The sequence below is a fragment of the Ahaetulla prasina genome, chromosome 17 (genome assembly GCF_028640845.1).
Source record: "Ahaetulla prasina isolate Xishuangbanna chromosome 17, ASM2864084v1, whole genome shotgun sequence".
NCBI lineage: Eukaryota > Metazoa > Chordata > Lepidosauria > Squamata > Colubridae > Ahaetulla > Ahaetulla prasina.
Window position 1 is genome coordinate 5,752,988 of NC_080555.1, and position 13,583 is coordinate 5,766,570.

At 43.3% G+C, this 13,583-nt stretch overlaps 1 protein-coding gene across 3 annotated transcripts; it reads right to left on the reverse strand.

Annotated features, from left to right (window-relative positions):
- Window positions 1-701: 701 nt before the first annotated feature.
- NAA40 (N-alpha-acetyltransferase 40, NatD catalytic subunit) lies at window positions 702-12,566 on the reverse strand. Of its 3 annotated transcripts, none has more exons than XM_058160617.1 (8): window positions 12,211-12,566; window positions 8,765-8,860; window positions 7,337-7,389; window positions 6,346-6,441; window positions 5,171-5,329; window positions 4,228-4,311; window positions 2,468-2,545; window positions 702-2,194 (listed from the first exon to the last, which is right to left on the reverse strand). In XM_058160617.1, exons 1-8 carry the CDS (start codon window positions 12,214-12,216, stop codon window positions 2,053-2,055), a joined length of 714 nt encoding a protein of 237 aa, XP_058016600.1. In that variant the 5' UTR covers window positions 12,217-12,566; the 3' UTR covers window positions 702-2,052. The 3 variants fall into 3 exon arrangements, with proteins under 3 accessions (XP_058016600.1, XP_058016601.1, XP_058016599.1); XM_058160618.1 differs by having other exon boundaries at window positions 8,765-8,883; XM_058160616.1 differs by lacking the exon at window positions 12,211-12,566 and having other exon boundaries at window positions 8,765-11,759.
- Window positions 12,567-13,583: the final 1,017 nt, after the last annotated feature.

Sequence of the window (13,583 nt, forward strand, 5' to 3'; positions counted from 1 at the left end):
AGCACCCAGTTTTACTCTTAAAAAGAGCCTCGAAATACATCACAAGGGAAGCTATACTTGAGAACATATATACACTTACAACCCCACTGGAGATCAAACAGACTGTTTATTTTTTTTTAAAAAAACAGACAAACTGCACCACCACCACCCACCACTCCAGTTAACCTTTTCATTTAAAAATAAATCAGGCTGCTCCCTTTTGATTCCAGCAAAAAGTTACTGGTTTAATAAGAAGTAGTTATCTTGAAATTTGTTCTGTGAAACAAAACTATCCCCAAAAAAAGGCAAAAAATGAGGAAACACCCACTAGATATACAAAAGTATTATTTCAGCTTCAAAATGTAAAGGATTTTGCATGCCACACTCAACATGCTCAATCACCTTTCTCCCCCGTTTTTTTTTTGGGGGGTGGGGGGAGGGGAGGGGGAAAGAAATCCATCAATGAAACAGTCGAAAAGGAAAATCAAGGTTAAGCCAATGTATTATTATGGGACCATGTCTGTTGAGAGTTTTTAGTTCCAAAACCAACGGACAAGAAACTTCTCCAATTGTTCAACACAAAAGACCTTGTCTTGAATGTTTAGGAAAAGCAGAGCACCCAGTTATACTCTTAAAAAGAGCCTCGAAATACATCACAAGGGAAGCTATACTTGAGAACATATATACACTTACAACCCCACTGGAGATCAAACAGACTGTTTATTTTTTTAAAAAAAAAGAGACAAACTGCACCACCACCACCCACCACTCCAGTTAACCTTTTCATTTAAAAATAAATCAGGCTGCTCCCTTTTGATTCCAGCAAAAAGTTACTGGTTTAATAAGAAGTAGTTATCTTGAAATTTGTTCTGTGAAACAAAACTATCCCCAAAAAAAGGCAAAAAATGAGGAAACACCCACTAGATATACAAAAGTATTATTTCAGCTTCAAAATGTAAAGGATTTTGCATGCCACACTCAACATGCTCAATCACCTTTCTCCCCCGTTTTTTTTTTGGGGGGTGGGGGGAGGGGAGGGGGAAAGAAATCCATCAATGAAACAGTCGAAAAGGAAAATCAAGGTTAAGCCAATGTATTATTATGGGACCATGTCTGTTGAGAGTTTTTAGTTCCAAAACCAACGGACAAGAGAACTTCCTAAACAATAAGGACCACATTCCTAGTGAACTGGAATGATTTGCTCTTGCACAACTGCTTCTACTGGGAACTTTCGGACCACAAAACTGCTCCGAGTTGTTTCTAGCACAGCTGGCTGGGAAGAAATCATGGCATTTTAGTTAGGCTGAAGATCTTTAGTTGGGGACTGACCGAGAGCAGGCTGCGTGGAGTGATCCCTTCGTGCGGATTATTGTCCTCCAATGCACAAGGAGGGAAATATAACCAGATGCAACCATGTCATTACTTGGGATCCAGTTCTAAAAATCTGTGTGGATCCCTCTTCCTCCTATAAGCCCAGACAACTAGAGTTGCCTTGAAACACATACCCGGCGAAGATCTGCCCAATGATTTGATTTAGAGGAAGTACATCCTTTTCAAAACCTGCTGTAGTTCTCCGACAAAATTGTAAACCCAGCGTTGCAAATTATTCAAACACGAAAGTGGGAAACAGGCACAGAAGGAATACAGGAAACCATCTCAAATCACCTTGATCTGCCAAACCCCAAAGTCTACCCTTCATCCGCAGAGAAAGGCTCACTAATTCTTGTCAACGCCTTTAGGCAGGAACCCCATCATCAATTTTCCATGGAAAAAAAGAAAAAGAGGGGGGGGGGAAACAGCCCCCCCCCCCCTCGGCAGATTCCCCACCTTCAGTTCCAGGCTGCAGGTAAGTAAGATCAGGCCTTAAAAGGTACATCTCGGCTTTTGATTTAAAGGACCGTGGGATCTCTGATACTGGGATCCGGCATGTAACCCCAGGAGTTCTGTCCCTTCTTGACTTTTTGAGAACGCAGCAAGAATTGGAGAGGCCGTGGGGGGAAGAGAGAAGCTGCGAGGAAGGCACGCTTACGTGGAGGGCGACGGAGTTATTTCGGAAGGCGCGGAAGGAGTACCTCAATGGCAGCAGCCCCCACACTGAGTCCCCAAGTGAGCCTGTTGGCTCTCACCAAATTTGGTTCTCCGGCTGAGGATTTCGTAGGAGCAGTCTTCCCCACAGCAGCCAGAAATGCTCGGTGAGGTATCGTCTATTTCAAATCTAAAGCGTCAGGACAATATAATTTTTTTAAAAAAGCAGGCCCATACACAGACTTCCAGCTGGTGTTTTTATCAACAGAAGTTGAATCGTATTTAGGGAAACGGTTTGGTGTTGGGTCAAAATAATTTTAACAGGGCGAACGCTCTAATCTAAGCAAGGAGGCGATGCGCTAAAAAGGGGTTTTTTTTTTAAATAAAAAAAAAAAAGCCCCAATTATCCAGTTTTCTTTCTGCCTTGGAAAGAGAGAATAAGGAAACCAAATGTTGGACTTACTGCAAAGCTTCTCTGAAGAACTGGTTGGCTCCGTGGTTATGTTTGAAGACCGTTAACATGACTTTCTTCATCTGTGTGCTGAGAAAAGTCAGGGACAGCCAACATCGGAATAGGACAGGAGAAAAAACAGGAAGAAAAAGCAAAAAATTTAGTGCAGTTCCTAAAAAGCTTCATTTTACTAGTATCTTCCTGGTATCAATCTCTTCCCACTTACTACTATAACCATGTTGCTTGTATCTTTCAATTATATTATTTTTATTTTTTTCCTAGTACGATTTGATAGCTTATTAGTAACCTTGACTATCACTAAGTGTTGTATCTTTTTATTCTCGATGAATGTATTTTATTCTGCTTAGGTACACTGAGGATACGCACGAAAGATGAATTCCTTATGTGTCCAATCACGCTTTGCCAATAAAGAATTCTACTCTATTTTTTTAAATTAATTTTTAGTTCTAAAGAAAAAGAGAAATTAAACACACTTCAATGTATTTATCAAAGAATGATCCTATTCCCTTTCCACGTGGCACGGGAAGCATTATTGGCACTGAATTTTACCATACGTTTTGGAGTTTTGGGGGAAGAAAATAGGGGGTGGGAAAATAATTCTGCCTACCAGGTATTCATCTGGCTAGTGTCCTTAGCCTGGTCAGTTTCAGCACATTAGTTCGCTGACTGGTTTTGAGGTTGGGGCTGGTTGGGGCTAAAAAACAGCTTCTAAAGCACAGCTGATTGTCGGAGGGAGCAGCAATTAGAAAAGCAGGCAAAGCACGGAAGATCGCTTCACTCACGTAGGGGCTGAAAAACAGCTTCAAAAGCACAGCTGATCCTCTGAGGGAGCTTCAGTGACTAAAGCAGGCAAAGTGTGGAAGGGGCACCGCACGCAGGGTTACATTCAGAGTATAAGACGCACCCAAATTTTCAGCCTCTTTTAGGAGGGGAAAAAGTGTGTCTTATACTCCGAAAATACAGTAATTCTCACAGCACTGTAAATCTTAACAAATCAAATCCAGTACTCATGGCTCGAGTAGAGGTCAAACTCCTGTTTTGAAATCCAAGCATTTTGAAGGAACTAGTAACAAAGATGTTGTGTTAAAGGTTGCATCCATGTTTGGGAATTAATTATCTTGTGTTCTTTTATATCTGATATGTGTTAGTGCGCTTGGTTTTGCTTGTGGCTCATGGCTCTAGACCTCATGATTGCAGGACTGTAAAAAACTGCAGTACTGTATTTCCTCAGCATATATCAATTGTGGAGATGTTAGTTTAGTGAAGAATAAATGAGAGATATGTTGAGTCCGCCTGGCTAAGTTAAAACTGTAACATTCAGGTTGGAATATCACAGGTTTTAATGTGGAGAGTTAAGTCTTGTTAAACATCAATAAATCTCATTGCCCCAATAAGACTGACGGCACTGTGGCTCAACAGTTAAGACACTGGGCTTGTCAGCTGAAAATCAACAGCCCAGGTTTGAGATCTGAACACCACGCGACGGGGCGAGTTCCCGTCCTCGCTTCAGCTCCTGCCCACCTAGCAGGTGGAAAAGCATGCAAATGAGAGTAGATAAATAGGTACCACTTTGGCAGGAAGGTCACAGCACCTCCATGTCATCATGCTGGCCACATGACCACGGAATGTGTCTTCGGACAGCGCTGGCTTGTTACCATCAGCAACTACTAGCAGAATAAAATCTGCAGGGATCCTCCAGGGTGGCTGGGGTCGATTTGTAGCTCAGAAAAAATGGGAAAGCACAACCCTACCTATTTGCCACAAGCTGCAGGATCTGGATGAGAAACTTGCCGAGGCCTTTCCTCCTTGCTTTGCTTTCCAGCTGTATTTCGTAGCTAGGGCAAGAAAGAGAGAAATAAGTAAGCAAATACCAACAGCCATCTATGATCTTGTTTATTGCCATTTGAGGTACAAAATGCCGAATTTGGAAACACCTTCCAAAGCCTTTGCCTCTATTTAGGAGAAAGGGAAGAGCTTCAACCAAGCGAGAAATCCACATTATTTTTGACGTCAGCGGTTGCTGACTATTTAAACACTAAATACTGAAAGCTTGCTTGAGGATTCAGTGACTGATAAGCTTGAAACAGAGAAGACCGACCAGAGATGAAAATAACTGATGAAGTGCCAAATAAGGGGGTCATGCGAAACACACTTGGGGGGGGGGTCACATTAAGGAGGCATGGTTGGCACGCAGCAGATTTTTGTTTTCTTTTGCAGGCAAATTCTCCTTTCCATCATAGAGCCATGATGGCGCAGTGGTTAGAATGCAGAATTGCAGACCAACTCTGCCCACAGCTTGAAGTTTGATCCTAACGGGGCTTCAGGTTGACTCAGCCTTCCATCCTTCCAAGGTCGGTAAAATGAGGACCCAGACTGTTAAAGCAATAGGATGACTCTGTACACTGCTTAGAAAGGGCTGTAAAAGCACTGTGAAGTGGTATATAAGTCTTAGTGCTATTGCTGTTCTGTTCTACTCTGCATTTTTTCTGCATTCTATTCCATGCCATTCTGTATTTTCCATTCCATTCCATTCCATTCCATTCCATTCCATTCCATTCCACTCATTTATTCTATTATTATTCTATATCCCATCCCATCCTATCTTTTCTATTCCATTCCATTCCATTCCATTGGACCTTTCTGCCTTATGAAGCTGGCAATCCAGCTGCTGAAATTCCAAGTGGGAAGCCCTACCAATAGAGAACCTCCTCTCCGTATTCAACGTCGAAGCGGAAATGCGAGAACGCCACAGGAAGGGAGCCATTTTCCAAAGCGATTAAGTACCAAGCCCGGTCGTCGGTCATTTCATCCCGTTTTTCCCGGTCTTTCCATCCCCACTCGCTCTGCTCATACCTTTGAAGGAGGACAGAAAAAAAAAAGAGAGAAATGAGACGATCCTTCAGGATGGGATCAACAACCTGTCATTCCCCTGTCTGAGTCTGAATCCGAAGGGGAGAGTGAGAGTGGCTCCATTGGCTGTGGAAGAAACTGGGGAAGGGCAAAGTCAGGCTGGGCAGAGCAGGGGAGAGGTAGAACAAGGGAGTGGGCGTTCAGATGAAGACCAAGGCCCACCCTCTCCTCATCCTAGGCAACGCAGGGAGGAACGGAGAAGAGAGCAATGTGGGTTGGGTGGCTTAAGAGGGAGGAAAGGGACCCAATCCTCTTTACAAGGCACAGCTTCTGATGGAGTTTAAAGGTAAGGCTAATGGGAGAGGCGGTTGTCGGGAACAAACACTGAGTTCATCTGGTATTTATCTGAAATCCTGGCATCCTCCCAACTGGTTTGATTTACTGCCGTGCTACTTCAATTCTGGAATTCCCTCTGCTGCTTGCCCTGCCGGATTAATTACTTGGTCTTGCCTTTGGATTTTTTGTTAGAAGTTTTCTGCTTACAACGTTTGGGACTGAAGTATTGTCAGCCAAAGACTATTACAGGTTGGTGGAAGAGCTCTCTCTCCAGGCCAGAGAGCTGAAAGGGACATTGGGGGCACAGTTGGTGATAATAAAAGGACTCATATTGGTTCTCTGGCTGTGTTGCCTTTGTGTCACACCCTGGGTCATCACACAACCTTTGTACAATGAACATATTCAGAAGTGTGTCTCTATAGTCACTACAGGTAATCCTCAATTTACAACCATTCATTTACTGACCGTCCAAAATTTACAACGCTGAAAAATTGCTTGCTACGGATCCTCGTACAGGTCATCCTCTACTTATGACCACAATTGAGCCCAACATCAAATCAAATATTTTGGGTCTTGGATCAGAGTGTGTGAGATTGAACCTCCTGTTGCTCATACCACAAGTACTGGACATGGCTGCCCACCCACCGGCCTCCCATTATTCCTGGGTATCCTTATGGCCTTACAAAGTCTGCATGTTTGTTTTGGTCAGCTCAAACGCCCAGTCGAGAGTAGCCGGATCCAAACTGGAGACCCGTTTGCACTCGATGGAAACGTTCAGTCTGTAACGAAAGAACAATACATAAATTAGGATTACATTGTAGAAATGCAATTATAGGGGGGGGGGGGTTGCGAGATAGGAAATGCCAAGCAGCCGACAAGCAGGACAAGAGTTAAGACTCTGCAATTATCATATTTTTCAGAGTATAAGACGCACCTTAGTTTTTGGGGAGGAAAATAAGAAGAAAAAAAAAATTCTGCCTCTGCCTACCAGCATCGATCTGTAGTCATCTGGCTAGCATCCTGTCAGTGTGTGAGAGTGTTGAGGGCTGTTTGGAAACTGAAACAGTATTTGCTGTGTGAGCAACAAGGATGGAGACAGCAAGGAGCCTGGGAGTGGCTTAGCTCTGCAGCTGAGTCTGTACTGAGCTAGTGCTAATCTGCTGCTCAAAACTGAAACCGACACTCCTCTCCTCTGCTTGTGTTTTGCTCCTATTTACTACGACGTTGGAAAACCTGCTTTTGGTATTGTATATTTACTTCATGTGTTATAGTGTATATAAAAAGAAGTTATTGAATCCTACTGAATCAGTTAGGTGTGTGCTTTCTGGATGCGATTGTGGCTGCAAACTCTGAGTCCTTGCAGCAAATAGCAAACAGCCAAGTCAGCTTATGATCACATTATTGTAGCCTGATTTAGCACGAGCAGTGGATTGGCCTCCCGGAATACTCCCAATCAGCTGTTCCAGGCTGCAAGGATTGCCACAGACCATCGCTGCCTCAGTGCCTCGCTTTTTTGGATACATTCGGTGTATAAGACGCACCCAAATTTTCACCCTTTTTTGGGGGGCGGGGGGAGTGTGTCTTCTACTCCGAAAAATACGGTATTTATCGCAGAGGGAGAGGCCTGAATTTGAAACTCTCCTCTCAAAAAAAGGACACGGACTTTTTACTCACCCGTTTCTGTCGTATTTCTTGAACACGGGAAAAGCTTCTAAGGGGTCTCCCAGCTGTACAAAGAAAGAAAGTCAGTCATTAGGCAAACTAAAAAGTTAAATGTCGGAAGAACAGTGAGGCAGTGCTCCATCTCTGAGGGGCTGCCACAAGGAAGAGGGGGTCCACCTCCAAACCACCTGAGGGCAGGACACGAAGTAATGGGTGGAGGATCACAAAAGAGAGATCCAATCTGGAAATAAGGAGAAATTTCCTAACAGTGAGAACACTTAATCTGTGGAACGGCTTCCCTCTAGAAGTTGTGGGAGCTCCAACACTGGACATTTTCAAGAAGAGACCAGACAGCCATTTCTCCAGAATGGTATTGTCAGCTTTGAAAGCCCTATTAACCCCGGAAACTTCCATGCTGCCAACTTCTTGCGCTTGGGAAAATAGGAGGGGGGATCTAATAGAGGGTTTGTAGTTAAGACAGAATAGCATTCTTCCCTTCGGTCAAGGACATGGTGTTCCTGCATCTGGAGGAGAAGTGGTTGCACAGATGGCTCAAGTTGGAACAGATGATGATTGGGCTGATGGGTGCAGGAGGCTGGATTTGAGATTTTGAGTTACTGAGGGAAAATCCAGAACTCTTCAGATTCAGGTTTTCCCAGATGTGCCAGTACACCTACTCTAATAAATGGGAACTTTGAGAAACTGCCTATCTCGGAGTTTTTAATTGGAGTTGGGTTGTTCTGGAACGCTGACAGGTATGAGGTCTCCTGCTTGAGCAGGGGGTTGGACAAGAACAGGGATCTCCAACCTTGGCAACTTGTGGACTTCAACTCCCAGAATTCCTCAGCCAGCTTAACTGAGCCACCACATCCCTCATGCATTTCTAAATTATTGCAATTATTGGGGTAAAGCCATTCAAGTTTTAAGACAGAGGCGTTGAGTGGAATTGGAAATCAAGTTGTTTTTCTAACTACATCAAGGGTGTCCAACTTCGGCAACTTTTAAGACTTGTGGACTTCAACTCCCAGAATTCCTCAGCCAGCTTAACTGAGCCACCACATCCCTCATGCATTTCTAAATTATTGCAATTATTGGGGTAAAGCCATTCAAGTTTTAAGACAGAGGCGTTGAGTGGAATTGGAAATCAAATTGCTTTTCTAACTACATCAAGGGTGTCCAACTTCGGCAACTTTTAAGACTTGTGGACTTCAACTCCCAGCCAGCTATGGGAATTCTGGGAGTTGGAAGTCCACAAGTCTTGAAGCGGCCAAGGTTGGACACGGCTGCACTGCACCGTTCCCCAGGTTTTAACTGTATTAATTTGATTTTATACAAGGGGTTTTTTTTATTGCCGCAAGGAAGAAGCTGGAAGATAAGGCATACTTTGCATGGTAAAATAATAAAGACGTGGAATAGAAAAAAGGAGGGAAAAAAACTCACTTTATTTGCTGCATCAACCTTGGCACAGACAGCATCCATGGCTGCCCGCTCCTCCAATCGTTTCTGCTTCTTCTCCTTCCCTTTACTGGACTTCCTCTGCAACCAGGAGGGTTGAAATGCTAAGACACAACACACAAACAGAACTGAACAGTTCCCCATCTATGAAGGCTTCTTCCACCACACAGGTGGTCCTCGATTTAAAACCACAACTGAGCCCAAAAGTTATGTTGCTAAGCAAGACAGTTGTTAAGTGAATTTTTCCTCCGTTTTACATCCCTTCTTGACACCGTTGTTAAGCGAATCAATGCAGTTAAGTTAGTCACACGGTCGTGAAGTGGATCTGGCTTCCCCCGTCGACTTTGCTTGTCAGAACGTCGCCAAAGGGGATCAGGTGACCCTAGGACACGGCAACCGTCGTAAATATGAGTCAGTGACCAAGCGTCTGAATTTTGATCAGGTGACCATAGGGATGCTGCAACGGTAATAAATGTGGAAAAACACTCGTAAGTCGCTTTTTTTCCAGGATGTTGTAACTGAACTGTTGTAACTCTAGACTGCACTTTCTACAAAGGCCTGAAATTCAGGTAGTCCTCAGATTACAGCCATTTGTTTAATGAATGCTCAAAATTACAAAAAAAGGAACTCGTCTTCAATGCTTCCACTTATCACCGTTGCAGCATTCCCGCAGTTATATGATCCAAGTAAAATAAAATAAAATAAACTCTTAAAGTAGGAGACACCTTGACCATGGTCAAGAACCCATAGATCCTTCTAAAGCTGTCAATCAAAAGCTTCTCTCTATTACAGCAAGAAAGAATAAAATATCCCTGATTAACAACGTCCCCAGTTCATAAACTAAACAAGACAAATTCCTTGTGTGTCCAATCACACTTGGCCAATAAAGAATTCTATTCGATTCTACTCTTTTCTGTGGAATAAGCCAATTAAAATGTGTAGTTTTTGTTCTAAAAAGGTTGTGAATAAACAAGTGAAAGCTTCGGACTCTACTTCCTTAATGCAGCTTCATTTTCATCATCTGAAACGCTTTTAACTCTTATTTTTTTTAATTTGGAGACTGTTCCTCGGCAATTCAAAATGTGCGCGATGCAGCTTTTGAGATCAAGGAAGCAAATCTTACCAGGAATCTAGGCTTCCCACAGCTTTGATCCTATAACTTTTCCCCCTCATTTCTTACGGCTGCAAGCCCATACAAATATGCCTTGGAAATGTTCCTTTTTTTAACACACACACAGAAAAAAAATTCAAACTTTCTGCCAGGCTGATGAGTCAGCAGCTCTGGGGCTTTCAAGCTAGAAGCATATGTTTAACCTCCCTGCAACCCTTCCACCCCTCAAAAGTTCAAGCAAGGCCACCTTTTCCAATTCGTTCTGTGTGTGCTTGGCTAGGGGGTCACTTGAGAATGCGAGAACAGGGTTGGTAGATGGTGTAAGAGGCTCTATACACACTGCACAGGTAGTCCTCGACTTTAAACAGTTCATTTAGGGACCGTTCAAAGTTGCAACATGAACAGAAAAATAGTGACTTAGGACCATTTTTCGCATTTACGGCCATTGCAACATTCTCCAATCTCATGTGATCAAATATTCAGATGCTTGGAAACTGACTCATATTTATGACCTATGTTTTGAGATCATGCAAGATCCCCTTTTATGACCTTCTGACAAGCAAAGTCAATGGGGAAGCCAGATTCGCTTAACGACCGTGTGACTAACTTAACTGCAGTTGTTAAATGAATTGCTCTTCATTTAACTGCAGTGAATCACTTCACAATTGTGGCAAGAAAGGTCAGAAAAAGTGGCAAAACATCTATTATCTATGTCTGTCTATATCTACATCTATTATCTATATCTGTCTATGACTGTCTATGTCTGTCTATCCCAGTGATGCGGAACCTTTTCGGCACTGAGTGCCCAAACTGGAGACCAGCTGGCCGGCATGCATACCTGTTTTTTGGGCCGTTTTCAGGCCATTTTCTTGCCATTTTGGGGTGTTTTTGGTCCGAAAACAGCCTGAAAACCCCCCGGAAAATGGCCAGAAAAAGGCTTGGAAAGAGCCTGGAAAACGGCCCCAAAAACAGCCTGTAAAAGGCCAAAAAACGGCCCTGAAAAACAGGCTGAAAAATGGTCTGTTTTTTGGCCGTTTTCAGGCTGTTTTCCAGAGCCCACGAAGTCCAGCTGACTGCAGTAAACCAGAAGAGCAGCTGGCAATGGCGTGTGTGCCCAGAGATGGCTCTGCATGCCATAGGTTCGGCATCACGGGTCTATCCTATCTATCCAGTCATCCGTCTGTCTATCCATCCATCCATCCAATCTATCCAGCCATCATGTCTGTCTCTATCTATCCATCCAGCCATCCTACCCAGCTGTCTATCTCTTATCTCTATATCCATCTCTTTCAATCTCTCTTATCTATCCATTTATCTCTTTACCTGTATAATCGTTGTTTCTCTCTCTCTAATCTTTGTCTGTCTGCCTCTAATCAATCTATCTATCTATCTATATACCTACCCACCTACCTACCTTCTTTCCCCCAAAATAAGACATCCCTTGATAATAAGCCCAATCGAGCTTTTGAGCACATGGCAATAAGGCCAAGCACTTATTTCAGGGTAAAAAAAAATATAACAGGGTCTTATTTTCGGGGAAACACAGTATCTATCTATCTATCTATCTATCTATCTATCTATCTTCTCTCTCTTATCTATCTTCTCTCTCTTATCTATCTATCTATCTATCTATCTATCTATCTATCTATCTATCTATCTATCTATCTATCTATCTATCATCTTTCCTCTGTCTGTCTGTCATCTATCTACTTATCTATTGTCTGTCTCTCTGACTAGCAATCTATCATCTATCCCCTGTCCAATATCCTCTTTTCAACCCAAACCAACCCCTTGACTTTGTAAGATGCCCCCTTTGGCTGTGGAGGATGGGAACTGTAGTTTAGCACCATCTGGAGGCCAGGAAGAGGGAGAAGTCCCTCCAAAGACTTGAAACATTCTCTTCCCCACCCCCCACCCAGGCAAACTCTGCTGAATATTTAAAATATAAGCCCCCACCGACCCCCCCCCCCATTACCACCACCAATTCCACCCTAAGGCACATACTAAAACTACCTATGAGGTGGGCAGCTGTATAAATTAGAATAAAATTTCTTCTTCTGCCCTCCCCCACATCTTGAGCCTGACAACCCCACACCCAGTTTTTCTTTCGTTTTATCCCCTCAGAGCCCCTCCCAATTTATAGCCTGGCCTTCCATCCTTTCTCACCCTCAGGCCAGGCTTTTCCACCCATTACCTCAAATTCCCCCAGAGCCCCCTATATTTAGCTCCCCTTTGTGGCCCCTCCTCAAACGTTATATCCCCCTCGCGGATCCTTCCTCCCCCCCTCCCACTCCAGCCCTTCCCCTCCTCAACCCCCTTACCCCATGGTGATGGCGACCGCAAGCCCCCCACAGCCTCCCCAATGATGCGTGACCCGAGACTTAAAAAAAAAAGCTATGAAGCTATTGCGCCTGCGCAGAGACCCCCCCTCCAAAAAACGGCGGAGAAGGCAAAGCGCGGCCTAAAGAACCCCTGACGCGACGGCGGGAGGACGCCCGCGCCTGCGCAGCCAGGCGTTAAGGGCAAAAGAGAGGGCGGAAAAGCAGGAAGAGCCTCTTCTCGGACGCGTGCGCAGAGGAGATAATAGGCGGGAGGAGAACGGCGGGGATGGGGGCGGGAGGAAAGGAAGGCGAAAAGAGCGGGAAAGCGCGGAGGTAAACACAAATAGGGAGAAAGGAAAGGAGAGGAGAGGCGCGCGTGCGCAGTAACATTCTTGGTCACGCTCCGCCCCTTTCCCTAAACCCCGCCCTTTAACTCGAGTTCCACGGGCGAGGGGTGGAGAAATTGAATTTCTTAGCCGCTGATTGGCTAGAGCAAAAAAATAATAATTAATAATATGACATTTTAATCTTGATTAATATTAATTCAATATTGATTAATAATATGGAAAGACTTCTTCTGCCAGCCAGTGGTGGTTAATAAAATAACAAAAATTAAAAAAAAAACAAATTAAATTAAAATAATAAAATAAAATAATAAAATAAAATAAAATAAAATAAAATAATGAAATGAAATGAAATGAAATGAAATGAAATGAAATAAAAAACAATTCGGAAAACTAGTATGCTAGGGCCAGTGAAGATATCTTTTTATTTAACCATGGTTTAAATCAATAAACCATGATTGCAGACAACAGGCTAATTTATCTTCCACCTGCAGAAAAATAGGGGTGAGCGTGATGCATGAACTTTGCCTGAGAGGAAATTTCCCTCCCCCCCCTTTTTTTTTTACAAAAAGCAAATCTTAAAATTTCTCCTGAATGGCAAAGATGAAATATAAATAAATCAAAACTTCAGGGGCCATTCACACAACACCTTTTAACCCAGCCAATGAATTTCCTTATTTCGAGATTTCTCCAGGGCCCTGAATCATAAACTAGCCAAGGGGGCTTCTTTTAAACGGCCTGATAACCCCACTCCAAATTGACCCAGATTAAAACCCAGGTTTAGCGTGTTGTGCGAATGCTGCAAAACGTTGCATGTTCAAGCCACTTTTGAGCAACAATACATCAATCCAACAGAAATTATTGATACTTCAATCTGGAAAATCTATCAACTTTTCTCGGCAAATCATTCAATCAATCCTGCAGACGAGATAATGATTTACACAAATCAGTGTAGATTTAGAAAACTTTTAACTAGACAACTTTTAAGATGGGTGCATGCGGAATTCTGGGAATTGAAGTCCACCCAT